At 42.2% G+C, this 26,034-nt stretch overlaps 1 protein-coding gene across 1 annotated transcript in view; it reads right to left on the bottom strand.

The window, feature by feature from the left end:
* BTAF1 (B-TFIID TATA-box binding protein associated factor 1) overlaps positions 1-26,034 on the bottom strand; it is a 64,379-nt gene that overhangs the window by 16,833 nt on the left and 21,512 nt on the right. The window contains exons 7-25 of the mRNA XM_018558677.1: positions 22,549-22,678; positions 20,209-20,277; positions 19,707-19,796; positions 19,438-19,533; positions 18,434-18,610; positions 18,175-18,315; positions 17,638-17,762; positions 17,430-17,550; positions 15,953-16,057; positions 15,726-15,874; positions 14,698-14,841; positions 14,407-14,581; positions 12,970-13,173; positions 9,691-10,117; positions 7,243-7,433; positions 4,066-4,213; positions 2,955-3,064; positions 1,582-1,783; positions 1,149-1,297 (exon numbers count right to left, since the gene is read on the bottom strand). Of these exons, the coding sequence (XP_018414179.1) occupies positions 1,149-1,297; positions 1,582-1,783; positions 2,955-3,064; positions 4,066-4,213; positions 7,243-7,433; positions 9,691-10,117; positions 12,970-13,173; positions 14,407-14,581; positions 14,698-14,841; positions 15,726-15,874; positions 15,953-16,057; positions 17,430-17,550; positions 17,638-17,762; positions 18,175-18,315; positions 18,434-18,610; positions 19,438-19,533; positions 19,707-19,796; positions 20,209-20,277; positions 22,549-22,678 (2,953 nt within the window). The remainder of the gene's footprint in view (positions 1-1,148; positions 1,298-1,581; positions 1,784-2,954; positions 3,065-4,065; positions 4,214-7,242; positions 7,434-9,690; positions 10,118-12,969; positions 13,174-14,406; positions 14,582-14,697; positions 14,842-15,725; positions 15,875-15,952; positions 16,058-17,429; positions 17,551-17,637; positions 17,763-18,174; positions 18,316-18,433; positions 18,611-19,437; positions 19,534-19,706; positions 19,797-20,208; positions 20,278-22,548; positions 22,679-26,034) is intronic.

The following is a 26,034-nucleotide window of genomic DNA, read 5'->3' as shown; positions in this document are numbered from 1 at the left end:
AAACAAAAAAAAAAAAAAGTAAAAGTCATTCACAGGCTCAAAGGTAAAATTCAATTCTGTCAAAATACATTAGAGCTTGGAGCGCTACCCACAGTGGAGAGAATGCATTATTTTCAACATTCAAGAGCAAACCTTTATGTGAAAGCACTGTAGATGTGGCCAAGCAATGATCCAATCCATCGTATATAAAGAAAGAACTGGACCTGTATAGTCGAGACTTTTACATATGCTCAGTTTCAGAAGGGCAATACTGAACTTAATATTTTACAGGAGAATGTTGTGATTTTTTTATTGCCATAAGAGAAAATACTCTGTATAGTAACCATAGTTTGATGGTGTATTATTTTACATGACCCTTTGCTTTGTGTCATGTTTTATAACCGTGCTACACACCAGGGGTAGGCACACTCCAGCCCTCTAGCTGTGGTGCAACTACACATCCCGTTAACCATTGCAAGACTGACAGACATGACACTCAGAGCTAGGATGGGATTTTTAGTTACAATACAGGAGGGCCAGAGGTTGCCTACCCCTGCATGCCCCACACACACTGACCTCTAGAGACCACGTGTATGACGGGCAGTGCAAACAGCATCAAAACCCCCCCCAAAAAAAAAAAAATCAGTCTGGAAACAAAATTCTGTATAAAAGAGTTACACAGACTCGCTCATTACTGAAAAAGGAGATCATAGACCTGTATTGTGACCAAAAAGCTAACAATTATGACTCTTTATACTTGCACAAGAAGCAAAGTCTGTATATGCAAGCAGCAAATCTGACTGCCGTTAGATCACAAATAAGTGCTTTAAAAAAAAAAAAAAATTAAAAAAAAAAGGACAACTGAAAATAAAAAAAGGTAAATTTCCAACGGTGACAAGGTACATGATACCACTTCAGATTAGAGGGAGATCTGATCAAGGAAATTATTCTTCACTTCCTATCCCAGTAACAGGTAGTGTCAAGAGAAAAAAGATAAATTACACTACCACCAGGAGTGACAGCAATGAACATCAACTATGTAACGCTAAAGTTTTGGGTGGATTTCCACTTTAACATTTTGATGCAGTCAAATGATGACTAAATCTAACAAAAGATGGACCTGCAAAACTAGTTAAATCAGAGATGAGATAAAGAATATCCCAACTTACCTCGAGGGGCATTAGCCTGATAAGTGTTGCAAAACATTGTGTTGCCATAAAGCGAACGCTGTCCGTTTGGTCACTCATTCTACCCAGTACTGGCACAACAAGCAGGACAATGTATGGCACAATGCCGACATCTAGCTGCTCCATCACACCTTTGTTTTGTACAATTAAGGTTCAATGATATAAAAAAAGGCAGACACAGGTAGAGTTAAAAGCTTTTTTTAGACTAGCAGCTAAACAAATCTGATAAAATCAGAAAGCCATCTCAAGTCCACTATAACCCGAAATAAGAAAAGAATGAAATACCACTGATGTATTTATGTGTGATTAATAGGTGTTCCAGTACATCCATCAGTGTCAGAAGATCAGAGACGAGTAGGTGAGGGGGGAAGCGCTAAACGAGTACAAATACAAAAAGACAAGTACAAAAGGATACAGGCCAGAGCTTCAATGGCCCCCTCCTGCTTTGTGTTATCGTCAATGGCACCGAGCCAAGGCAAAACTTTCTTCAAAAAGACATTCATTGTTTCCATGGTAGCGATCCGGCTCATAACTCCTACACATCGAGATGCCATGTGTCTCACTGCAGTGTATGGATGTTGCAGACACGTGAACAGATGAGGAAGATGTTGAAGCAGCTGGTAAAGAAACATTACATTTAAGAACAGCAGCATAGTCATCTTGATCCCCGATTGCCTATATCACAGCCTGCCTGGTGTGGAGATAGCTGGAAAATCTGGGCCTCATTTATAGAGAAAGCATGACAATTTGTTTTTAACTGTCCATTTCCATGACTCATTAACATGTCTGAAGGAACCAATTAAGTTGCAGTTCTTCATTTTTATTAAGTACATACCAGTGTTAAAAGAAGCCATGATCTTTACGCACGACATTTGTGATCAACAGAACTTCAAATGCTCTCAGGGTAGTTCCATCCTGCTCAGTCTAGGGGCTAAGTTTTAGGCAGACATATTTCCTCAACTCTGAAGCACATCTGTAATCAACCCAGAATAATCCGACGACATCAACTGAATACTGGCACCCAGAGACAACTGCACACACCCAACATTTAACCTCAGAGCACCCCAAAGCATCCAGGGCATATTATGCAAACACCGCCTGACCAAACAGTGCGGTGAGCCAAAGTGGTAATGAAGTCACTATATGACTAATAAAGCTCCTCGGGTCTCATGGCTCTCGGGGTGCTCTAAAGCTAATGCAATGTATTATGTCGGGTGTTCTAATGTGTGCGCTCCATTTAATTGCTTCTGCTTAAATATAAAAAAATATATATTCAAACACAAGCAAGGAGACTTCAGAACTATGCCTACGTTAGGATGACTTGCACCAACCACCCATTTACCATGTTCCGAATATGAAATTACTTATTATACTATACTTTTCTTTTCCTTATAGTCCTGAACTCTGCCCACAATAAAACTCAATTCAACCCCACGCCCCCAGTTCTGGGGAAGGCGCTGGTGCCTCCTTTCTGCCTTCTGCTAAGGTTGTCAGCAGTGCCGCCAGGCTGCTTTCAGGACTATAACTGCAAGATCTTTGTGCTCTTTAATATGAAGGTGTGCGAGAAAGTCCTCTTGTTACAAAGTGATTAGAATCAAGTAGACAAAAAATAAAAATAATAAACAGTAAAATGAAAGCAATTATCTGAACTTTCTACTGGTGTTTGCTAAACTCATCTGTGGTACCATGGTGCTGCATTACATTTATGCACCAAGGACATAGCAATTATATAGGTCTTCAAAAAGGCAATTGGAGGGAATATTAGACTGCGATACCAATGACGTTTACCAGAGGGTGAAGCTTGGAATCCATGGAAGCGGCAGTAGCTTCAAACACTTGGAGGCTGCTGACCAGCTCCTGTGCATGGTCATCTCCTTTTTCCAAAAGAAGTTTCCCATCTGACATAATGAAAAAATAAATAGAGGAATAAAGAAAACAGACTACTATAGATTGTACACAGTTTCATAGCCATATACTTAGTCAGGTTTTAAAGTGCATTAACTGTGGTTTAGGAATAAATTATCCCTAATTTAAGGGGGTTAGTCCAAATCAGATTGTTTTGAGATCCTCACACCTCCCAATAACCACACACAAGCAAAAGGTTTGTGACTGCCACTCCTTCTGGGCATATCAGATCCAATAAACTTTGGGAGGGGTGGAAAACAGTATGCCTTCATAGATTCCTAATCAATTTAAAGAAACCTTTAAAAAGGGAAGCAGATACCATGGTTGACTTTATTTTGTTAAAGGCGTATACACTGGGGCAGTCATCCTGGCTTAAATAACCCCAATGAGTCAATAAACCAACTAGACATGCTTGTCCCAAGTCAGCAACTTACCGAGTTCCAAAGACTTTACACACACAAATTATTCTCAATGCTAGGGATGCACCGATACCGGTATTTTGGTACAGAGTACCAATAGTTTTTTTTCGGTACTCGCCGATACCAATTACCGAGTAACAGAAGTCCCATTCAGGAAGCCAGGTGGCGTGTAATGACTCGCCACATGGCTCCCCGATTAGCCGGGAAGCGTGTAAAGAGTCGCCACCCGGCTTCCCGATTAACAAGAAAGTCCCCTCTTACCTTAGTATGTGCAGCCCGTCACCCCCGGGGCCTCTCCAGCGAGAACGCCGCCCAAATACTCGGAATCGGCACCGATATCGCTATTAGTATCGGTGCATCCCTACTCAATGCCTATATATAATTTTTCCACTTGAAGTCCAATTCACTCGAGGCCAACTGTGGAAAAGCTCAGATTATCCAAGTCAACTGGTTTGAGACAGTGCATACTGTATTATTTTTTTTAATGCATTTTTAAAACTGTGAGGAAAAGCATTATGGTCAGAGAGAAAAAAAAAAACCCCACACCCGAAAACCATAAAAATCTGGTCACCTACCAAAATTGTCAACATTTATGTAGTTCCTCAGAGGTCCAACCATCGATTCCCAGAGATAAGGTAATCCTGTAGACAGGTCAGTGGCAAAGTGTTTGGCAATCTTACCAAGAGTGTATTCTGCGCCTCTTCTCTGAACCTGTTTCTGAGTCTAGAAATGCAATATATGGAATACAGGTTATCCAACGATCCTAGCCTCAAACCGCTTGTCATCTCTATTACCATTATGCTACCATCATCCTAAAATGATCTATATCTATACATCTCTTACCAAGCCAAAACATTTTAAAGATTGTGCAACTATTTTTAAACTAGATCATACACATCATGCAAAGTGATATCAGGCAAAAATATTTCCTGACCCATAGAGGAACAGCAAGATGAGCTGTATACGAGGAATGCACAGATACCGTTTTTTCGGTATTGGGTACCGATTGTTATCTTTCGGTACTCGCCGATACAGAATACCATTACCAGTACCTCTGCAAGCACGAAGCCGGCTTCCCGAGCAATCAGGAAGTCGGGCGGCCTGTCATACCCCGCCACCTGGCTTCCCGATTGGCTAGGAAGCCACTTCCCAGCCAAACAGCATGGATCGAGTTGTTAACGGCCGCCCGGCTTCCTGATTGGCGGGGAAGCCGGCTCCATGTTCCCTTGCAGCACTGCTGGTCAGAGGAAATACCCCTCTGACTGGAAGTTCCTGTATTGAGGGCAAGTATCGGAGCATTTGGCCGAGTAAGAGTACTCACCCCATTACTTGGTATCGACACAGATACAAGTATAAGTGCATCCCTGCTGCATACATATCTCCATCTATAGACACATGCCTCAATCAAATCTATTTTAAAAAGGGTAGGAAACTGTGCAAACAAACATTATGCAATACATTTTGTGCCTTCACCTACCAATAGGTCTGGTGGCCACATCTGCTTTTTTTTTACGATAATCACTTCAAATGCAAAAATGAAAATATTGCACCATGACCTCCCAACAAGGGAATAAGACAGACACATGGGTTATCCCAAACAACTGAATATCTGATGCAACAGCAAGCTGGGCATTACAAATGCACTGTGCCCATTGGGAGAACAACTGTGCATTAGTCTCAACAATGACATTTAGCTGTATGAAAACACACAATTCACAACACATTGGAAAGAAAGGCTGCAAACACTTAGCTTCAATGTATGGAGTTTCGCTGTACATGGGTGCAAAAAATGAAAAAAGGGCCTCAGTCATGAAGGGGTTAAAATTATAAAGCTAAAACACCAAATGTGGCGAAACCCCAGGGTATACATTTCCCTACTACTTGCAAGCCTCAGTTTTGTAGCAAAGCAGCACTGAGATAGGATCATAAAAAACACAAAGATTGGACCTGCATCCCTAAATGGGCTCCAAGAAAAGAAACCGTACGGCGAGTACAGCTCTAAAATGAAAAGACAGACATCTGGTCCGTGGTCAATGACCTGTGAGTCATTCATCGATGGTCTGGCATGAGAGAAAAAAAAAAAATCACATCACAAATGTGAATGGGAAGCCTGCCAAAATACATGGTCCTGGAAAAAGCTTCCAGTCTACCATCACTGGGGTCCTTAAATGAGGGAGCATCTTCAACTGGAAAGGATGTTAAAAGGCAAGAGGATTGCCATTTCAGACTACTTTGTTACAAACTCCTCATTAAGAGGGGCTAGTGCCAGCAAGCATTTGGGAAGTGCTTCCAATCTTCATATACCAATGCAAAAAGAGGGCATGAAGGGAATTTTTTTGGAAGCTTTAGGAGCCCTGTAAACCAGGGTGAGAGACAGGACTGGTAGAACAAACCGGCCCATCTTCCAGTTTTAGGGTGTCTAGTATCACATCAACAAAGCCCCCAAAAAAAGTCTTTCAAAAGTGGGAGTAATATCGAAAGACAGACTACTCGGAGGAAAATTCATCCGTCAGCAACTTGAAAAATTTGCCAGACAATTCCACAGCTGAAGGCTCGAAAGCAGCCAAGGTCACAGGCAGATCTGCCATGGTTTGCAGCTTCTGCGTTCAGGGTTAAAGATGAGATCTGGTAATCTGCAACAAAGTCTCGCATGACTGTAGTAAAAACTTCCTGATAGGGAGGCATTCTAACACCCGATGGAGCCAGAAAAGACTACAGAAAGGGGACAGACTCCAACACTAATGGGTAAACAAGACTCCACGCTACACGTGTCAGCACTATCAAGGGGGGCACTTAACGCATCCTACACAAAGAAAAACACTGAAGGGCCTATTCACACCTATGCATGTGTACAGGTGTGAACAGGATTTTACAGTTCCTACTTTATTGTGCTTTTAAACAACTCATAAATGTGAGCCAGCCCAATAGGAAAGGATGGAATTTATACTTGAACTGTTTTCATACCGTAAAATTAATGTGCATTACCACACCCTAAAAACAGGTTTTACTATTAAAAAGAAAAAACTCCACAGGACAGGATATTGGGCATCAAACATCTGAAAAGCACCAAGATTCTCCCTTTCACATTGTGCCCTGGGACTCATCAGTCAAAATCCTATAGCCGATAGCTGAAAAGGTGTTACACAAAAAGGAAAAAAAACACACACACTAACAGGGTTCATTCACAAAAGGGTGAGGAGTTTGGAGAAGGCAGGAGAAGTGAACAATCTAGGATAACATAGCAGAGCTGGAAAGTGAGCTGAATTGGAGAATTTGTCCAAATCAGCTATGTTGTCCTAGATTGTTCACTTCTCCTGCCTTCTCCAAACTCTTCACCCTTTAGTGAATAACCAAGTGGCACTTCTAGCAAGCAACTTCAGCCATTCCAACCAGAAAGATGGCCGCTGTAGTCCAAGGAAAAAAGTTATAAAATAGTCAACCCTGCTGCATAAAATAATGCCCCACGGATTGGAAAATAATTCACAATGTGTATATACAAATGACGTGATCACTTCCAAAAAAGCAACTATTACAGGCCCTCCAGAATAATTAAATGCAGCATTATAGGACAAGTCAACCTAAAAAAATTCTACATATCTGACAATAGTATACGTTGAAGAATTGCTCATAAGATGCTTGTGATGAATTTACTCTAAACAGATTTATATGTTGGTTCATTTTCTGATTTATGTTCAAACCAAGGATTGCAATTTGTGAAGCTAGTACACAATGCCACAACAAACTACAGGTACCTCATCAGACTCTGCAGCCCCATGGCTACTGCTTCCTGCAGGCAACTCTGCCACCTGGGATCTCGCTGCTTTAGGAGCCGGGCCTCGTCTGCTTGTGATTGCAAAAGCAGCTTGCTGGTGTCTGTAGAGGGTAATTATGCCTCTGTGCTTCGTCACTGTATGGCAAGTCCCGTCTTTTTCAGAATTCAATCCTTTATGCAGAAAAAAAAAAAAAAAAGGGCATTGCAGAAAATACACTGTACTACACAAAGGCTTTGATTCATGTAAACTATACAATACCAGCAATGTACTCGAATATCACAAACACTGCATACATTTAACACAGTGTAGGTCTTTGTCCTTTAGGAGAATGTCATTTCAGTAGATTTACAATTGTTACATTGTTTAGAAGAAAAGCCTGTAAACCTTGAGAATCATGGTGTGAAAGATGTAGCAAAATGTGTCTCTATACAGAATCTATTCAAGGTAGAAAAGTGGTAAGAATTAAAGGGGTTCTAAAGCCTCAATTTTTTGCCTATATCTACTGCTGGCAAGCAGTAGATATAGGCAAAAAGTTAAAAAAACAAATAAAAAAAAAAACACACCACTAAAAACAGCGGTTTAGACTGACCTCATCGCTGCACACTCCCGCTGCGAGAGTCCGGAACTGATCGTGCGCCCGCAAAGGATCTTGGGGCAGCCGCATGCGCAGTTCGGATTCTCGGCCGGGAGACGAGCAGAGACGCAGGTAAGTCTATGGACGCGTGCACCCGCCTGCAGACACTGCTGGATGGGAAGTGCCTGTAAGCAGAGAGGAGTCAGCGCTGGATCGTAGAGCTGCTGCACCGCTGGAGGGACAGATGAAAACATGGGGAAAGAAGAGGAAGATCGGATTAAGATACATCATTTAAGGTAAGTGCTAACATTAACATGGGGGGTGGGAAAAATTATCCTTTAAATGTCACTTTAACTAATGTCCACATAACCCATCCAAGCTTTTTGGTACAAGCAACCACTGAAGTTTTCAGGACGGTGGTTCTCAACTGGTGGGTCGCGACTCAAAAGTGGGTCACAACCACGTGCCTTCCACTGCACTAGGTGAGAGGCTCCTCAGCCTCCCCCTAGTGCTGCAGTGTCAGTTCTCGCGCCGAACAGACATTAAAAATATGTTGCCCGGCACAGAGTGTAAGCTTGAGGTGGGGTGGGCTGGGGTATGGCCGAGAGGGAGCTTCATTCATACATGCATTGCTCACAGCTCCCTTGAATGCCCTGTAGAGGTGCCTGGACTGGAGTGACGTCACAATCTGGCTACTGCCACCTCTAAAGGGCACGCACGGGAGCTGTACAAGCAATGCACATATGGATGGAGCTCTGCAACAGCACAGCAGCCAACACTGGACCCCAGTTCTCATAAGATAGGGAGACTGGGCAGATCCTATTTTTTTTTTATTTTTTAAAGTGTGTAAGTTGTGTCTGTGGTTGTGTGCGTCGGTCAGTGTTTTTAAAAAAAAAATCTTTATTTATAAAAGGCATGCGAGGCACGCCCCACAAAATACAGCCAAATACAAAATAGGTGGAATCATCCGCAAGTACAGTCACGTCAAGTATACATCATCGGCTTTAAGAATGATATAATGCAATAGTAATCTCTAGCATAAAGTGTGGGGTCTCACCAATACATTATGCGTTTTTTATAAATGTTTTTTTTAACCAATACAACTTTAAGGCACGGTCAGTGTTTTTGAGGGCCCGTTCACTCTAGTACAGTGTTAAACGCACAGTCCCCTGCAATCCCACCTACTGTGGGTTCTGGTGCGGTAGGTGCGTTGCCATACATTTGAATGGCACTCCAACACATCTCCCGCCCACAGTTCAATCACCCGCACCGGAACATGCAGTACTGCAATGTTCTGGTGCGGGCGACTTGGATCGCAACAAATGACCAAGGACAAATGTGGGTCCTAAGGGTTACACAGGTTGAGAACCACTGGTTTTGGAGAAGTCAGATAAACAAGTGATAACCAAAATACAGTTGTATTAACAAAAAGAATAGACTCTAGCCAAAAACAAACAAAAAAGGGTCTAAAGTGAAATAAAAGCATGCTGGTATAAGACGGCATCTTTTACACAAGCCTTTTAAGGCGGTTGAACGTTTCTGTAAACGACATGCAATTCTTTTCTAGATCATGAAGGTAGGCCTCCACTACTTTTAGCTCGACCGATAATATATTGCTCAGTAATCTGAGCAAATCACCAATGTCGGTGCTACAGGTATAGACTCGAGTCATACAAAACAACCCACATTCCAAAAACTGCCGTCATACAGACCACGGATATCCTGAGAAGGGAAAATCTGAAAGCAGGCAACCAAGTTACACAGATGCGGAGGCAAAAGATCAAGAGATAGGTATTTTTGCCAACATGAGATATAAGGCTTTATGATAGCAGATTCTATAAAACAAAGCGTACCTTTTGAGTGGTCTGTGTTGTTGATGACTGGGGCTGGACAACTAACAGAAGGGGTGATATTGGAATCCACACATACAGAGCTGCAAAGGTTTTTTAATATTTTGGGGTTTGGACAAGGAGTCCTTGAGATGCACTGTTGTAAGAGTTTAGCAATAGACAAGGCTGCGTAGTTCTGCACCACTGTATTATCTTCCTTTTTCACAATCTCCATTAATGGTTTGATAATGGGATTGAGCTTCTCGGGAAGCTGCATGAGGCTGACTATAGCACAAGCCGCAAACATGTGCACTCTCAGCTGCAGCACCTGCCATTCCTGGTTAGTTTCCAGCACAGTCATTTGAACTTGCTGTCTTTTTGCATCCAAGATCTGGAAGGCTTTAGGGTTGTCCCGCAGAGCTGCTGTTTCTTCATTGAACACTGTGGTGACCTAGGAAGCGGTAAAGAGTTACAAGCAGGTTAAAGAGGCAACCCAGTCTTTGTCTGCAGTAAAACAATGGTTACACACCCCAAGCCCACCTCCCCCAATATCCCAAAGACTGAATGAGAGAAATCAATGAATCCCCCCTACAACGCTGAAGAGAATCTCCCCTGCTGGCTACTGTATTCAGCCGCCAGCGAGATCCACAGCTAAAAATGCAAAACAGTGATGCAGTTGGCCTACAAATTTTCCTCCAACTCAAAAATCTGCCGAATCAGCAAAAATTCCAGCAGCTTTACTCACTCATGGTCAGATCTCTTTCCACTTGTTCAGAGCAATTTCTTCTAATCGAGGCAAGGGAATAGTGGAAGTGGTCATAGGTAAATGAGGAAGCACTGTGTGTAAAAGGTAGTCGGCTGGACACAACATAAACCACCTGCTCCATTACAATCAATGTGTTCTGCCTGGAATTCTCCTTTAAAAGAAAACGGCGCAGTGGAATCCGGTGGCTTCCACTGATGACCTCTTGCTGAAAATGCCAATTGACTGGCTTCGATTTTTTAGGTCACTTGAAGAAAAATAAAATGTAGGTCAGGGGTTCTACTTACCTGAATTAATTTGCTGTGTACTAAACCTGGGTCAGGGCCTTGGAATTTACCGATGACAGAGGCAGCAAGGCCAACTCACATTTTCAGAAGGTGACATTTTTATTATAACTGGGCAAAGCTAAACAGAACTATGATGAGTTTGCCACAGAGGCAGGGATCCAATGAAGGAACAGGGCACCTGGTGATGGCACACTGATAAAGTGGAACCTTACCCATATCTTTAAAAGACACACCACACACCTTTAGAAATGTTTAGTAATGACAACCTTCAAAAACACATAGTTATAGATAGTTGCCGACTTTGTATTCTTTGCATACCCAATTTCTTCCCCAGTCAGCGAGTGGCCATGTTTACTAGCTCTCCCATTACTTCCTGGATTTCTGGCACATGTGACTAGACATGTGACCATGCACATCTCAGGGGAGGAAAATGCCTTTTCAGATGAGTTTTCCCAGCAATGCTCTGCTGAGGAGGCAATCCCAGTGTGCATGGCTTTACCAAACTGAAGTAATTTTGCCCTTACACTTGCAGAGCAATTCACTTCCTGCTTTCAAAGTATTTCAAAAGCACTGTGTTTTACACCCAACATGTCTATGTTATTAATGCATTGGTAGGATTTGATTTGAGTGTAAAGGTCCACTTTAACCATTTGCTGTCCGCCCGTAGTAAAAAAACGGACGGACGGCACTGCAGCAATTTTTTTTCTGCTTGCGCGCACCCCCTAGCGGGCACGCACGGGCAGAAGAGACACGATCAATGCACACACCCGTTACCGGGTGTTTCACATATAGGCGATCAGCGGGTCCATAGCCCGTCGATCGCCTATATGTGCTCGTTCGCGTCCGCCCCCCCCGACCCCTCACCTTGAATCCCGGGATCGGCTCGGAGGGTGTCAGGAGGAGGACAGGAGATCAGCTCCTTGCTGATCTCCGTCCGGGCTGTGAATGCAGAAGTGATGTGTATTACATCACTTCCGCATTCACCTGTCAGTCATCTGGCTGCTATAGCCAGAGAGAAGAAGCTGATGAAGCAAATCTCTGCTTCATCAGCTTCTTTTGGGGTCCACAGGTGATATTAGGGGTCCTAGAGACCCCTAATGTCTCCATAAAGAGGACCTGTCAGTGTGCCTTTGCTATTATATAGGGGGATTGTTATCCCCCTATATAATAGCAATAACGATGAGTGCAAAAAAATAAATATAAAAAAATAAATAAAAGTAACATAAAAAAGTAAAATAAAATAAGTCACATATAAAAAAAGGGGGAAAAAAACCCCCAAAATGTTTAACTCCCCCACGTTTACGCGCCTATAAACGTAAATACGCGTCCGGTGCCCCAGCGCTCAAAAATTACAATTGCGCCACACATGTTACATATCGCCGAGAACGTCGCAGTGAGAGCAATCATTTTAGGGCCATCAATCACTGATAAACACTAAACTGATGAGCGGTAACAGCTTTTAAAGCGTCGCCTATGGCCAATTTTGGGTATTATCGTTTTTTTGAGGTTTCGCGCACGCAATTTTAAGGCTTGACATGTTTGGTGTCTTTTTACCCGATGTGACCCCGTCTTTTATATTTTACCAAAAAATTGGGTAATAATAAATGTTTAATCATTTAATATAGGGGAAACTTTTTTTTTTTGTAAATTTCGGTAATTTTTCCTTACTATAGTAAAAAAATAAAAACCCCAGTGGTGAATAAATACCACCAAAAGAAAGCTCTATCTGTTCCCAAAAAAGGGTATAAAATTAATTTCAGTACAGCGCTGCATGACGGAATAAATGTCAGTCAAAGTACCGCAGCGCTGAATACTGAAAAATGGCCTGGATGGGAAGGGGGTTTAACACCGCAGATGTCAACTGGTTAAAGTAAAACATTTTAAAGAAGATCTAAAAAACTAGTTGATATTGGCATTAAGCTCATATGCCAAGCAATACACCAATGCAATTAAACAATGAACACACCAGCATACAATCTACTACAAATACAAATGCTGGATAGGGATATGTAACCTTCCAGGAAGATATTTTTTTTGACAGCACAAAGCAAAAAAGTGACTGAATATATTCCTACATATGTCTCCCATCACCCTCTGATGCTTTATTACAAAAATAGTGATGTGGTTAAAGTCTTGAACCAGAGGCAAATCATAATCCCCCAATACAGCACTTTCAGTATAGGCCAATTACTTGATGCTATTTTTGGCCCGGCAGCTTGACGTTCTTCCCTAAAGTCTGCAGGACATACTCACCAGATCATTAGCTTGGTCGATGGTGAATACGCTGCAGTTCACTCTGCTCCGGATGTCAATCTGAGCATCAGCCAGGGAGGAAATTAACTGCTTGCACTCATTCTGCATCCTGGTGAAAGGAATTGCTATTTCATCATAATACAGATGCTCCGAAAGAACCGCAAGCAGGCGTGGCTGGACTGTGAGGGATACCGCTATGCATTCCTGTACACGCAGACAGAAACAGATGATATATAACCACAGAACAGAAAATAAAACGCTCAAAATAATGACACAATTAAAGTACCCCAAAAATTAAATTAAAGCGGGCACAGATTCATACATACATGCTGTTCTACCTGCCAAAGGTTTTCTTGTGCTGGGGCATCCTCTGCTAGTTAGTAAAAGAACAGTGACTTCCCAGTTTAACATAACTGCTCCCTAGACGGGGTAGAATGCCTATTCATTGTCCAAAGAATAGGCTAGATCCTTTGTTCTCAACTGGTGGGTCGTGACCCCGCGTTCGAGTCGCCGTGTGCCTTCCACTTTTCCAGGTGAGAGGCTTCTGCATGTACAGAAACTATTGCATATGACTGGCAGGTAAAATAGTTTTAAAGGTTTATGTAGTTTAAATGTGTATGTAGCCAATTGCCTGAAGTTTCCCATAAAAAAACTATGGAAAGGCTCTAAAAGAAGCAGCCAAGACTCTGAATAGGTTCTCATTTGCGGTCACAGAACTACCAGGTTCCTAAAGAGCACGGACGTTTCTTTAAGAAATTCGTTAAATGGTATAGTAGCGCTGTTATACTGCAGGAGAATTGTGCACAGTGGGAAAAGTAAATCTTGTTTCTTTTCTTTGCATAAACTGTAGACACACAAGATAAAAAAGTATCTTATTAGGTGACCACAGACGGACGAGAATAGCAACAAACCTACAAATGTCTCATTATGCTATGGACAAATCTTCTAGTATACCTGGCCAATAGAAGCCCAACATGCATGAAATTGTAGCCCCGCCCATGGGGTGCCTGCATGTACTTCTAGAATTTTCACATTCCTGAATTGCAGCCTGGAAAGCCCCCCATCCATATGTAAATTCCAGGCAATTCTAGCTTGTGCCCTCATCAACATGCACTTCATAATGCAATGCGTCAGTGGTGAAGCACCTGCATGACTGAGGCAGGGGGAGTGTATTTAAGCTTCCTGTAAGTCAGACTTTTTGGTAGGGGGCTCTTTGGGTGCAGTGGAGAAGAATGTCAAGCTTCTAGCAGCACACCCATGCACCAATAGGCGCCTGTTTTCATATATGAGCTGGTTTTTAATAGTTCAAGTCTGTTTTAACAGTAAAAACGCATGGTAAGGTTTGCAAATACTATTCACATTTACTATTCCACTGGCTAACCAAGTATTACATTTGTCAGAAAAATAGAGCTACGCTTTAAGATCTGGCCTCATTACCTTCTGCAAGGCTGCCCATTCACAAACCACAACCGCCACACTGATCCTCTGCAAAGCAGATTTGGAGTTCAGATGGAAGAGAAGAAGCTGGGCTAGGGATTCGGCAGGTTTGATCTCCTGAGAAGGCGCATTTACGGCAGGATCACAGATACAGCAGCACAACGATCCAAGCAGTCTAGAATTTGGACAGTCAGATAATAGTGAAAACAAGGCTTCATGAACATTTTAGTATAAGCATGTGTTGTAATTAGTCTAGGTTGTTATATCTGTTTAGAACAGAAGTATACTGACCTTGCAGCAGCTACACGAGCTCGAGTAACCACAAAGTCCCTGGTGGCAGAGTCCTCAGTGACACTGTCTGAGCCAGCAATATACTCCTGGGTGACTTCTTTTGTCTGGCCCTGGCCTTGACGCAATTTACCACCTGCCTTTTCCAATGGCAAAGACAAAAACACGCCTTTATACTCTATTCAGAACCGGCTTTATTTTGGCAATACAATTAGCAGATATAGCATATAGATACATTAACGTAGCCCTAAACCCTGACAGAATGCATTTGCAAATGTACCCATTTCTTTCCATTGCTGCTGATCTCCTGCAGCCACTTCTTGTCTACATGAATGCACTCCAGTGATGGCTGCATGGAATTTCTTAGGATATTTCTGTTGCATAGTGATAGTGGAACATGTCTGAAAAGGTCACTTGGTCTCTTGTCCCCTTAGACAGGTTCACAATTAAAAGCCTGGGACAGAGTGTTATCCTATAACAGGAAGTGCACGAACAAGGACCATAACTGCAGGATCACCAAGTGTTTTAATAAAAGCTGCAGGATTCAAAAAATACTGCACAATGACTTTTAAAGTTCATATTGAATCAACAATAATGCAGAATTTACCGAATCAATTTATCTATTCTTTTTTCGGTCCATGTTTTCCGATAGGTTTCTTTTAGGGGCAGACAGTATTGTTTCAGTATAATGTGGTTTATAGGTAAAGTGTAGAATGTCTAGATTTTCTTCACTCCTGTGCAGATCAGTTTTTGTCTTAGAGAACTGGACCAGAAATATACCATTTAATGTTTGCACATTTGCTTCAGCAGAAACAGATCTATAAAACCCCATATCAGTGCAGCTTCAAGTCGAACCTTGTGCTGCTGAAAGTCCGTAATGTCATGTCTGTCTTGACAATAGAGACGATTGGACGTGAACATACCCAGCACTTTCATACCAGATGACCAATGTGTTTAAAAAATACAGAGATCACCTTAATTATGGGAGGCTTGGATCCCAATGAACATAACCACAATTGCTTCACCTCACCTTTGACTTGGGTTTGACCTCGAGCAGCATATTTATGTCAATAGGCAGATGAGCCGGCTGCATCATTAGACAGAGCCATGCTCCCATCCACGGGCAGGCAGCAGCCACCACGTACTGCACAGATGCTTTGGTAACCAGTTCCTGCCACAACTGTGAAAATAAAAGCTTAATTTACAACAAGCCAGCTGGATATCAATCGTAGCAGTCAGACAGCAACAGGCACTTTACCTTATGGATAAGGTCAAGAATTTCTTGGTTGCTCTCCAGAATACAGAGTTGAAATATATGCCGCAGCATGTCTTGCAAGATGGGGGTTAGCCAACCCGAACAAATCTGGAACAAAAAAGAGGTGGAAGAATGGACTCAGGCAATGTACGAGAAGCCAAGTGCAGGTGTCAGAATGTGATGTATACTTGGAAGACAGTGCACATATGCAACACTACTTTCATTTACATTTCATTAGTGAGCATTAGTTAGCTTGAGCTCTCCAACAGGGATAAAAATATGGATGCATAAAATGCTGGAAGTCTGGCAGGTACTAAAGCCAATCTGGCTCTTTTGAGAGGACATTTCAAGAGCAATGAACAAGGCATCCAACTACTTGGTATTAGCTCTTGTCCTAAAGTTTGTTCAAATCCTACCCAATACAGAATAAGAGCATTCTTCTACACTAACTGCATTGCATTTAAACTGCAGCTGTGCCCAGACTATATACATTAAAGTATTTACCAACGTTAATAAGCAGTACAAAGATTAATATTTTAATGTGCATAGCCTTTGCTCAGGTACACTTAAGAAAAGAAAAAACACACAACGAAAAAAAAAAAGCCATTGTAATGCTAGGAAAGAAAATTAATTTAAAGAGAACCAGTCAGTAATGAGGTTATATGAATAATCTGACTTGTCAATGGAAATAGCCAGGCTTACTTATGACATATTTAGGTTTCACTTTCTGAGCTACCTTGGCTGTGCTTAATAAGTGTGAGGTTTCCTAAAACCTAACTTTTGCTTCCCAATCAACTGCATGGCCCTACAGTGTTCCAGCTTTGAGTGGAAGAACAAGAAGAGGGCACTACAGTTAAAACAAAAGTGAATATATGATCAACTACTGAGCTCAGTAATTAGCTCTAGCAGACAAGTGACCTGACACCAGACATTACAGTATTACATTTTAGAAAGCAGAGCAAAGCCCGAGCAATTACATTTTTTTTTCAATGACTCAATACCCAGATTCTTCAACAAGCCCTGTCATGATTGATCTTAAATTTGAGTGATGTAAACAGGCTCATCACTCTGCCTTAAAGAGAACCTATCACTTTTATAAAATCACATAGGTTAGGTGGCTTTGCCAAGAGGATGATTTCTGAAACATAGGCTAGTGACAATGTAGGCCTGGCTGGCTAAAGAAAAAAATAAGAAAAATAAACACTGTACAGACACAGTACTGTACAGACACAACCGTTCTGTGCTGCGGTGATCAGGAGACGATTCATGCACGGACCCTCTCCTGATCAGCCCGTGTGAAATGGGCTTTTGGGTAGCAAGAAAAACCCCATCTGTGGGTACTCCAAGGCCTACTATAAAAAAAAAAAAGTCATGAAAGCTGGACATCCACAGAACAAATGGTTAGGAACCAGTGGTATATCTTTAATGTTAGTGGAAAACTCAAATCATATGTCTCTCCACTATAAGCGCAATTACAAACCTGGTCCTGTGTGGATAACAAAGTGCATAATGTTTCTAGAGCTGCCTTCCGAACAGAGGAGATAGTATGACGCAGGAAAGGCCATACACGTGGCACCAATATTGTAAGAGATTGCTGAACACTGCAAAGGCAAAACAAGAAATGCACATTAATCAACTTTTTAACCATATTCACTGCTAAATTACAGAGTGGAGGTTTATCTACTTACTTGCACTGCTGAACCTGAGGATAAGCAAGAAGGGAAGAGAGGAGGGTCATGATACTGTTGGTGGAAGCTGTGAGGTCATCTAACTCCAGAAGTGCATCCCATAAAGTGCTGAGAATAAAAGGAACCTAATAAAAAAAAAAGGAAGATTAACATTTTATAAAGATCCATGCTCACTAATAGTCACTGAAAGCACTTCAGTTTATTGGGCTCTACCAAATGTGAAGTCAACCTCTGTAGGTTTTATACAGCAGCATGTAGTGGGTGGACCTGCTGGATCCCAATCACAGCTCTGTTGAGACCATGTGCTGCAGAGTGATTAAGCACAACTACTATCACAAGGGAATACTGGTCTTTGCAAAGGCATTTTGTGCACAAAGTGGATTTATATCCTATGCAGCTTTGAAGAATATTTGAATAAATGTTTTCCATTAGGACGGTCAATTTAGCTCCCAAGTGCAGATGATTATGTTAAAAAAAAAAAAATCACACATTTCAGTGATACCGACATTTATATGCAGAGTGAGAAAGGCCACTTACCTGCTTAAACTGTAGCTTAACTAAACTGTCTACAACAGGCACTAAAGATGCAGCTGCTACTGCCCGCACATCATCATCAAGGTCCTGGAGACCTTCAATTATTGCTGGTAGTGCTTTAGGTAATAAAGTCTTAATTAAATCCTGTAAAACACCCATAAAAAAAAAAAAAAAAAAAATTGGTCATTTAAAATGTAGTTTGAACATTTGTTCGCCTACAGGCACAAAATACAGAAAAAAGAAAGGGTCACCGACTGAGTACCTGGCGAACAGCGAGAGCATATTTGATTCCTAGCAGTCCTCCATGCCTCACTTCCCACTGCTCTTGTGTCAATAAACGCAGTAGTATTTTCACTGTCTTCAGCACTCCGCTTTCATTCATATGTTTGAGGACTACTCCCAGTGTCTGGGCACAAGTTTCTCGAACAGGTGCAACCACCTTGAAGAAAAATCAATGCAGCCACATGTCTGGTTATAAACACTTATTACTTGCCAGTACTTAAATCCAGTAGTACAGTATGAATATCACAATGATTAGTAAGCTCCGCCAGGCAAAAAAAAATAAAATACTGGAACCCTTCCATGTATTAACACAGAAGCCCACTGTTCTGCATCAGCTTCCACAGCAATGGAGTCCTAATGGCAGCTTTCACCTGCAGTGACAATGGCTGGTAAAATACAGTACAACCTTAAAGCACTACGGTTCTCCATGAACCACTGTGATAGTAGAATAGCAGCACAGCGATCCCATCCCTTAAAAGGGAGTCAAAGAGGTGGGGGGGTCCTCCATTTAGACCAAATTACAGGATCTAGGTCCTCTGTCTCCAACCAACATTTGCAGAAAGGTCAATTTACAAAAAAAACAAATAAAAAAAAAACTGGAGGCGAAATAGTCATCTAGTTGCCGAAAGCCATTTATTTTATCACGGGAAGGAACGGAACTTGAGATAAATGCTTTAAGCTTTTGAGAGTGTGTGTCATTACCCAGAAGGAACAGGGACCATCTTACAAAACTCAGGTCCATAACATTCTATGCGCTGAAGCAATGCACAGCAGGACTATAGTATAAACTCGAGACATCACCAGCGCAACATAGCATAAAAGACACAAAGTGTGTGGCACAAGCAGGCAGGCATACATCCAGAAAATAGAGCTGTGAAATTCTATATATTTCTATTATGTAACTGATCTAAAAAAGGTTGTTTACACCAACTCGAATGACCATGCAATGTGGGTTGCAGTTTCTTTTAAAACTCAAAAACTTACTTCGTCTGACACAAAGTCTCCAAATCGATCTAATGCAAACACACAGAGAAGACGGATAGCCAGATCCTCCAGCCATTCCTGATGTTGCTGCTCCATCTGTGGAAACGCGAAAGAGGGGTAATAAAATTTGTACACTCCACTGTATGTGGGAATTACAAATGTAATACATCTCTGCATTGCAAAAACACAATCGCAGCATTCCATAGTACTACTGGCTTTCTGCTTTAATGTGCAATCCCTTTCCATTGCATTACTCAGCCGTTACTTACCTCTTCGAGTGTGCTGTGTGCAATCTTGCCTCCACTTCTACCATGGGCCTTAAGGATCTCTCTGAGACCAGTACCAGCTCCATGTCGTATCTATGGAGGGGTGGGGGCACAAGAAAAAAAAACTATATATAAAATGAACACAATAAGTTAGAGACATTCCTTAATTACCATACAGAACATAAATATATATATATTCCTCTTTCCTAAAGTATAGGGAGAGGAGACTGGAGCACTTCACCCCCATGACTTGACCTGAGCCAACCCAACAGAGTCAGAGAGATCATATAGAATTGCTTCAGTTTTTGTTACCCTCAGAAATGAGGATGCCTTTGTTAAATTCCCCATGGCCCGTTCATAACCCATTTTTGTAAAATTGGTCTTGCTTTAAGATATTCAAATATTTTGAAAATCCTTAAAGGCCTTTTCTAGCTTTAAAATATGAAAATGGCATGTAAATCTATGCAAATAATTCAGAAAAGGTAAATCAATATCGTCAACTCACCTCCCACGATGGGTTAAATAGATCATTAAAGAGCTCTTCACAAAAGCTCTCCAGGGGCCACTCGTTTGTCTAAAGAGAAGGTGAAGGAAACCTTGAGGATCAGGAAAGCATTACATTGTCTTTGCACAGACTTTGGAAAGGTTTTAGAAGTAATATTACCGCATGAGGGCTGAATGTCCTGCTCAAGTGGAAAACCCCTATTAAGCAGAATTATCAAAATGATGTATATTTAAAGGTTAAACAAATGCCATTCAGGAAGCACCATGCTGCGTGTTATAAGAAGGCGCACCTACTGTTTTTAATGCAACAGACGAGACACTTGAAAATTTAAAGTATTTAATCAGATAAGTCCAAAGATAAACAAACCAGCATGTTTGGAAAGCAACATTCTACCTTTGTCAGGGCTTCAAGTGCTGTTCAGAAAGAGTAATGTACAGCACAGAGGGCAATTCAGCAGAGGAGTTGAAGCACTTTGAGGAAAGCACTTGCTAAAAAATGGCCAATTCTAGAGCGGTGCCACCCTTTATTTACAAAGGGGTTACATAATGCAGAAAACCCTGACAAAGATTCAATCCTTTCTCCAATCTGCCCATAACAAAACATTCTGACTGCAACTGGGCTTTAAAGTAGTATCTTCCCTACTGCTGTTCGCCCATGCTGCTCAAAAATCAATGAAGATCTAATAAGGTCAGATTGGTAGGACTCCTCTCTGGCAGCAGGTGGGGTTCAAAGCTCCCCTACAGCTAATGCGAGTACCTGGAAGTGGTACAGTCTGTTATGGTATTACCGAGCAGCTGTGAATAGCCAGAGCCAGCACTGTGTGGAAGTGTAATCATTACACAATAGCAAAGGATCAGTCAGAACGGTTTTATCCATCTGCCCGCTGCTAGTAAACACCCACTGCACTCATAGTATACGATCAGTCAGTGCTGGTGGGGATAGCAAAAGCGAAATCATGGCAGAGTGCATTTAAAAGGAGAACTATGGGGTTAGGGCTTTTCCCAATAGTTCTCCTTAGGGTAACGGGAGGACACAAACTAGCGTCTTCCCGTTACCCTAAGCTCAGTATACCGCCAGCTACAACTCGTGGTATACCGAGACGCCGCAGCTGAAGTGGATCCTGACAATTATGTCTGGATCCACCCAGCTGCGTGAGCGACAGCTGGCTCTGCCTATCTAGAGGCAGAGCCAGCTGTACCCCCCCCCTCCCCCCGTCCGTTTCACCAGTCAGCGCTGGAGGATCGGAGCGGGGGGAACCCAGCCCCCACGGCAGAGGGCAGTGACAGGATCGAGAAGTGAGCGAACGCCGGTATGTGTTCGCTCACTTCCCGATTTACTCAGCTGACCTGTGACGGGGGGGGAGAGAATACAAAAAGTATTTTTTATGTTGTGGTGATACATCTTTAAATGCTCAGGTTTAAAAGTGAACAAGTCAGCACTTTTTCAAGTTTTACAGGAGAGTTCTGCCTTAGAGCAGATGCTACAAGATGCCGGTTATTGATTTGAAAACCATCCTTTGTATGCCCCCCGGAAACAAGTTTACTTTGTTAGCGCCAGACAAGTCAGGATTGTCAAGCTCCTAAGCCCCATTACGGTGTACACCTTTGTCCATTGAGGGTGTTTTAGTTGCCAAGACAAGCACTTGGTTAGGCTTACAAAGTAAAACTAGCTTCAAAGCAGGTACACAGAGGGGGGAAGGTTCTCGCCATCAAAGATAGGAATCCTGTGGTCTTCTTTGGCAGAGCATAAAAGCCTTTTCAGATGTCTGAAAGTAAAAGTCTGTTCACCCAAAACAGTTTGGGTCTCTAAACGTAAAACACAATAGTCCTGAATATCTTAATGTGTAACTACAACCCATCTCTTACAGCCAAGGAAGGTGCCATCTTAGCCTATATTTGGATTGCAGTTGCCAGGGTGCTCCACATGTGATCAGTTAGGACACAAGCCATTTGAGAGCTTGAAGGTTCAGTTGAGAGCTGAAATGAGCTCACTGGCAACTTTGACAGTTGGCATGCCTTAAAAGTAACTGTTTTGGGAGCCATTTAATTGGTGGGTATAGTTCCGCTTTATGGGCTTTGCATTTGCATTCCAAACTTGCTGTGACTATTACAAGGAGAACACCCACAAATCCCAAAGTAAAAAGAACAAAAATCAGGAATCATGGAGATCTAAATGTTGGACAGCAGAGGATTGGGACCTGGTCACAGAGTATTACAAATATTTGCACAGCAATGGGTAGCAAGCCTCATTGCCTTTTAGTAGATCGAAGCTGTGTAGCTCAAAAACCTTTTCTGCAGGATTGACCCAGTGAAAGTGGCCTTAGAGGGAATAAAGCATTACCTCATCAAACAGGGAAGAGTTGTCAGGAACATTATCAATTAATACTTTGGACTCAGTTGCTGGCTGACTGATGACAACATTGGTTACTTTCCTCCTCTTCTCTTCTGGCTCACCATCAGTGCTATCACTGCTAAAAAAAGAAAAAAAAAAAAGTGTCAGCAATGCCAAATAGGTCTGAAATCACATGTATATTTAAAATTGTAATTAATGTCTTAAGTGAGAAGAACTGCTACAATCAGATATAACCTGCTGAAGCCCAACTGCAGCCTAAACTGATGGGATGGGTAATTAAAGGAGCAGGACGACTAATGTATATTTATTTCCTGGAAAAAGACTGCTCTTGATTACCTCCTTTACCAGTCATGTGATCAAAAACCTTAAAACCTTGCACTTAAAATCACATGGCCCCTGCTAAAAAGGATGGATTAGAGTTTGACTGTCATGTGCCCAGATGTCTCAGCTAGCCCCCATTGCTAGACACCAAGCCCTGCCAACTGAGAAATGCCAACGCCTCAAAACAACAACAGAGCCCTTGGCTGTCAATGGGGGCATGACTGGGAGAAAAAAGGTCAGCCATAGTTTCCAACCTGTTGGATCCTAACAGATGCATTTTAAGACTAAGGGATACTTGCAGGCACTGCAAGGTACCCCCACAATAGCGCTGCTGCACTTTAGGCAAGGTCATGATCACGTAGTTAAAACATTTTTTGGATGGAGTAGGGAATGGTTAGCATTTGGTAGGATTTTAATTCCATCTGTACGTTTGAAGCTTCACCCTCACTTTAGGCCTGCTCACTCCATTGTGATCTGCTGCAGTATGTTAAATGCATATGCACCAACATGCCTTATATTAGACTTGCTTTTTCATCTGAATGGACTGTCCAAAGTACCAAAGAGTGTGCATGCAGCATTTTCCGCAGCACAAAGCAAGTCACATTGTGATACAATGCAAGTGAAGTGAAAAAAAGGTGCATTTGTGTGTCATTCTGAATGAACAGCACCCAAACACCAAGCAATGGTTAACTGGCCCCTAATGAATTAGTAACAGGCGTCACCAGGACAGAAATTATCGAGGGGGCACCAAACATTTGACAGTGGTCACCAGAACAGAATACAAGGAGACATTTCCCAATGGGGGAGCTCTGCCATGTGACATATGTGAAGGTAGATATCCATTCACCTTGGGGAGAAGTTCCTGTGTGGTCAACTGACAAAAAAAAAAACTACTAGTGGGGATAGAGACCAGGGAAAACCGGATAAAGATTTTAACCCATAAACAATCAATTTTTATCCATGTGCAATTTTTGTGTTGGTTACAAATATCTTCCCTCACCTTTCTTTTATTCGTCATCCTTCAAAGATTTTTCATCATTGAGGAATAATTACAACTCTTGGCTACAGTCCTTTGCAGTGCATACAATTCAAATGAATGAAACAAACTGGTGACATGACTACCTAAATACTGCACAGCTCTTCTATACTGGGGAATTCAGATTTAACAAAAAAAAAAAACAGGACTAAAGTAAACGGCATAGCCTGGATTCCATTTCAACTTTAGTTATTGGCTGAATCAGCATTAAGGTCTGTTGGGTTGCAAACGCTGAAGGCTTTAAAAGGAGAACTATGAGGCAAGTGCTTTCCACTCACCTCATAGTTCTAGCCGACCTGTGACAATAAAACTGTCACAGGTCGGCTCAGTAGATCGGGAGGTGAGCGAACACATACCGGGTTCACTCGCCTCTCGATCCTGTCACGGCTCTCTGCCGTGACAGGGGGGAGGGGCTGGATTCCCCTCTCCCCGCGCTGACTGGCGGAACGGACGGGGAGGGAGCCGGTACAGCTGGCTCTGCCTCTAGATAGGCAGAGCTAGCTGTCACTCACGCAGCTGGGCGGATCCCGTCATCTACGTCGGGATCCGCTCCGGCGTCTCAGTATACCGCGAGCTACAGCTCTAGATAGGCAGAGCCAGCTGTCACTCACGCAGCTGGGTGGATCCAGACATAATTGTCGGGATCCACTTCAGCGTCTCAGTATACCACGAGTTGTAGCTCGTGGTATACTGAGCTTAGGCTAACGGGAGGACGCTAGTTTGTGTCCTCCCGTTACCCTAAGGAGAACCATGGGGAAAAACACTGACCCCATAGTTCTCATTTAAGCATTCACAGAGTTTGCAACCCAACTGACATTTACGGTGATCAATTCAGTCAGCAACTAAGCAAGTTGAAACGGAATGGCAAGAGTGGCCAAAACAAAAAGTGGGATTCAATGATTCACAGCAAGAGCGATGCAGCCATGCACATGCTTCATGACATTTTTTATATATTATTTTTTTTCGGAGGTGGGTCTGATGTTGGTGAAAAAATGCGAGTCAGAAGTTCCCCTAGAGCAGTATCTTGTATCTGCATGGATTTTGAGAACAAAAATAGCTCCACCCCCCCTCTTTCTTTCAGCATATTCAGCGTTTCAGAAGCACCCCATTCCGATAATTCCTCTAGGTCATTGAAGGCACCCCTCACGCACACTAATAGGTTGTTGAAGATACCAGGGCAGCCCCCAACTTCATGGCAAAAAAACAAACCCCACAAAACGTCCCAGGGTGATAACGAAGCTTTGGAAAAAAAAAAAAAAAAAAGTACATGCAGACACTGAAGGGCCTCCCTACTGGCCACAGAATGGTGTACAGAGCAGAATGGGCAAGTCACAGCATGACAATGAAAACTCTGCATAAAGTTCACACCCAACCAATTTCTTTACGAGAACCTAAAATATAAAGGCTGCCATTGCAAACATCTTCTAAAAATGTTATTGCACGACTTTCTTTTGGATGCAATCCTTTTTATGTCCCCTATACAAAAACAGGCATGAAGCAAGTGACGTCAGGATTTGTTCAAGGTCCCTGTGTGCATTTTAAATTAGCCACTGCTCCCACCTTTGCTCCTGTAAGCGACTACAATCTCCTGTTTAGTTTACAAAATTGTATTGAAACAGTCTATGATAGGCATGATCTTGGAACAGTTGCTAATTTAGAACACACAGGATCATGGGGAACAAAAGTAGCCCTCCTCCAGAAGGAAGGACAGTGTCAGCACCAATTCAGAGATGATTTCAGGATCTATAGCCGAGTGATACACAAATTACACATTAGTTAAGGTACTTTAATGCATTACTACCGACTCCCGTCAAAGACCATTGATCAAAGCAAAACCACTAAAAATCTGGTCAATATTGATATTGCATGCTTTGGGTTTTAATAAATCACAGATTCACTTTCTCAATCCCATTTGCCATCGGAGTGGTCTATAATACTTATAGAACACGTCTGTAGGCAAGGCACTTGTGCAACTTAAAAGGATATTTATAGCCCTGTGCTGTTCTGTTAGCATTCCATGTTAGACATGTGGATCTTTCAAAAGCTGCTCTTGACAAACCTAACGCTTTCTTCCTAGCAGCAATTTCGCAATATTCTGCTGTCAAGTAAGCGCTAGT

Source organism: Nanorana parkeri, unplaced genomic scaffold, assembly GCF_000935625.1.
Source record: "Nanorana parkeri isolate BGI_ZX_2015 unplaced genomic scaffold, ASM93562v1 scaffold353, whole genome shotgun sequence".
Taxonomy (NCBI): domain Eukaryota; kingdom Metazoa; phylum Chordata; class Amphibia; order Anura; family Dicroglossidae; genus Nanorana; species Nanorana parkeri.
The sequence above is the reverse complement of the archived record's forward strand: the minus strand, read 5'-3'. Positions and strand labels throughout refer to the sequence as shown.